This window comes from Aplysia californica, unplaced genomic scaffold (genome assembly GCF_000002075.1).
Source record: "Aplysia californica isolate F4 #8 unplaced genomic scaffold, AplCal3.0 scaffold00192, whole genome shotgun sequence".
Classification (NCBI taxonomy): Eukaryota; Metazoa; Mollusca; class Gastropoda; order Aplysiida; family Aplysiidae; genus Aplysia; species Aplysia californica.
Window position 1 is genome coordinate 1,180,747 of NW_004797462.1, and position 2,671 is coordinate 1,183,417.

The 2,671-nt window shown below is 38.2% G+C and overlaps 1 protein-coding gene across 1 annotated transcript in view; it reads right to left on the reverse strand.

Moving 5' to 3' along the window:
• Positions 1 to 2,671, reverse strand: part of LOC101854497 — a gene marked incomplete in the record, with an annotated part of 65,869 nt that overhangs the window by 21,008 nt on the left and 42,190 nt on the right. Inside the window, 2 exon segments of the mRNA XM_013082763.1 lie at positions 543 to 570; positions 2,252 to 2,329. Of these exon segments, the coding sequence (XP_012938217.1) occupies positions 543 to 570; positions 2,252 to 2,329 (106 nt within the window).

Sequence of the window (2,671 nt, forward strand, 5' to 3'; positions counted from 1 at the left end):
ATACATACATACATACATACATACATACATACATACATACATACATACATACATATATACATACATACACATTCACACACTACAGACACTCTCTCTATCTTTAGATTATCTATCTCTTTTTCGATCTCTTTCTATTTGTCTTCTTTTTTCTATAAGAGAAAGATAGAGAGAGAGAGAAAGAGAGACAAAGACAGAGACAGAGAGAAATAGAAAAAGAGAGAGGGACACACAGAGCGAGAGAGAGAGAGCGAGAGAGAGAGCGAGAGAGAGAGCGAGAGAGAGAGCGAGAGAGAGAGCGAGAGAGAGAGGGAGAGAGAGAGAAAGAGAGAGAGAGAGAGAGAGAGAGAAAGAGAGAGAGAGAGAGAAACCCACACACACTCACACACAGAGAGAAAGAAAGAGAATGAGGAAAGGAGTGAGAAAGACAGAAAGACAGAGAGAAAGATAGAAAGAAAGAAAGAAAAAAAGAGGCCCCGAAGATAAAACTTTCTTCCACTAAGTCCCCCCCATAACACCCGTGTCCTCAAGTATGTTCTATTTACCTCCGTCTTGATCTTAATCCCGGAGAACCTGTGGACGAAAAGGAAATGGAAAATTGAACAAGTTTTGGACCCTTGTTGGAGCTGGTGAATTCTTGCGTTGCATTGTGTTTGATGGGATAGCACTTCTGAAAGACAGTGACATTTCAAATGTCCTATTTTTGCCACCAAGGAAAAAACAACAACTAAAGTATGGTTGGTCGAGATATCACTTAGGTTTGGGGAGGGAATTGTACATCTGCTAACAATCCCGTGAGAACTAAGTTATCTCTTAACAACAGTACAAAGGTAATTGTTGTTGGCGACGGGGTCGAATCGGGCTCTCGATAATTACTTTTTTTGAGAATGTAGAGTTATTAGTATCATCTTAAAGCTTGTTCATTTGTCTTGCTTAGGTTGAAAAAAAAATCCAATTTATCTTGAAAAGAAGTCGAGATATTTGCTATTTAAGGAGAAGGGGGGGGGGGTCACATGGTTTCAGAGGTAAAGTCAGCGAGAAAATGGCCGTCAAAGATGATTTAATTACTTAGCCTGAGAGTCCGTGGAAACTGGAACTTTACTTTTTTGTGCCTTTAATAAACCGTAACAAAAAATATCCACACCAAAATGTGCTATTTAATGGACATGCCAGGTGTTGCGCCACAAAAACAACAACGAAAATTGGATTTAAAATTCTCAAACCTGCCGGAAAATGCCAGTTTCTTTGCTTTGATTATTTTGACGAGCGCCTGATTTCATCACGATGCCTCCCAATTGTTGTTGGCGAATCTTTTCTGATTGCTCGAAATGAGTGAATTAATACATGTGTATTTCATTGATTTACCATAATTACTTTTGTTTTTATCTATTTTATTTTTTTGGTTTGGACTCTACATCTTTTCTTTCCACTTACAACACATTCCTACGTGGATTTCACACAACACGTTGATCAAAGACACAAAAATGTCAAATTTGAAATTTCCAGGGACACTGCAGCTTTGAAAGTTGCCAACCTTCGGCGGTGATTTTTTTCTAACTTTTGCCCCTTACACCAGATGACCTCCGCTCTCATCAATGGCAAATATCTAGATTCACTTAGACTTCTGTTCAAAATAGATGGATATTTTTCAAAACCAAAAGCAAGACAAACAAACAAGCTTTAAAATGATACCAAAATTGTCTTATAATGCCTCAAAACTGACAAGGACCTGACTGCACCATGAAGCCACACGAATAATATTGTTATAATATATTCAGCCCTTCCCTCAAACGTGAAACAAACTTCCCCAGTCTTTTATCATTTCTCCTGTCACTATCACACAACGTCGAGCCTTAGAACATTTCCTGATGAATCAGGCGCTCGTCATATTCTAGGCATATGAAGCTCTTGGTATAATGTACAATAAATCAATTCATTTACCTGTCACAACACTATGCTACCTGAGAATTACAAAGAATATCTGCTCAGTGCCTAGTTTTGAGAAATTTGACGTCAGAAGTTTTGAGATTCACAATATGTCAAGCTTTTTTCAATGCAATTCTTTGAATATCTTGATAACGACTCCGAATAATCGTATGATTATGCTAGAGCAGATTAGAATATTTGGTTTCAGACCTCATGGTCTTTAAAGTTACTCGAAACGGCCAAAAATGTCATGTAGAATTTTTGTAATTCTGGGGTAGCGACTAGGTTCCGAACGAGCTGTGACAAAATGCCTGGCCGGATAATTTACCTGGTGAGTCCTTTGCCTGTGTACACCGACTGGTAGTAGATGGAGCTTTCCTTGATGCCGATACCGTAGTAATGATATCTGGCGGGAGGGAAAGGGTTAAATAATAATTATCCTATAACTAAAAGTTCTGCAGGTTAAAAAGTTGCTTTGTTGAAGAAAGAAAAAAAAACAATGAATTTTTAAAAATTGTAGTAGCTACATGTAGGGACAGTTTTGGTTACGAAACTTACTGTCAAAACTTTAAAAACCTACGAAGAAGAATTCACGACAAATTGAAGTACCCCTCCCACCCTTCCGACCAACCGCCCACCCCAAACAAATAATTAAAACAAAACAAAAAACAGAAACCGCAGAAACAAAACAAAACAACAACCTCGTTGCAAACAAGCAAAAAACAAAATAAAAACAACCCCCCCCCCA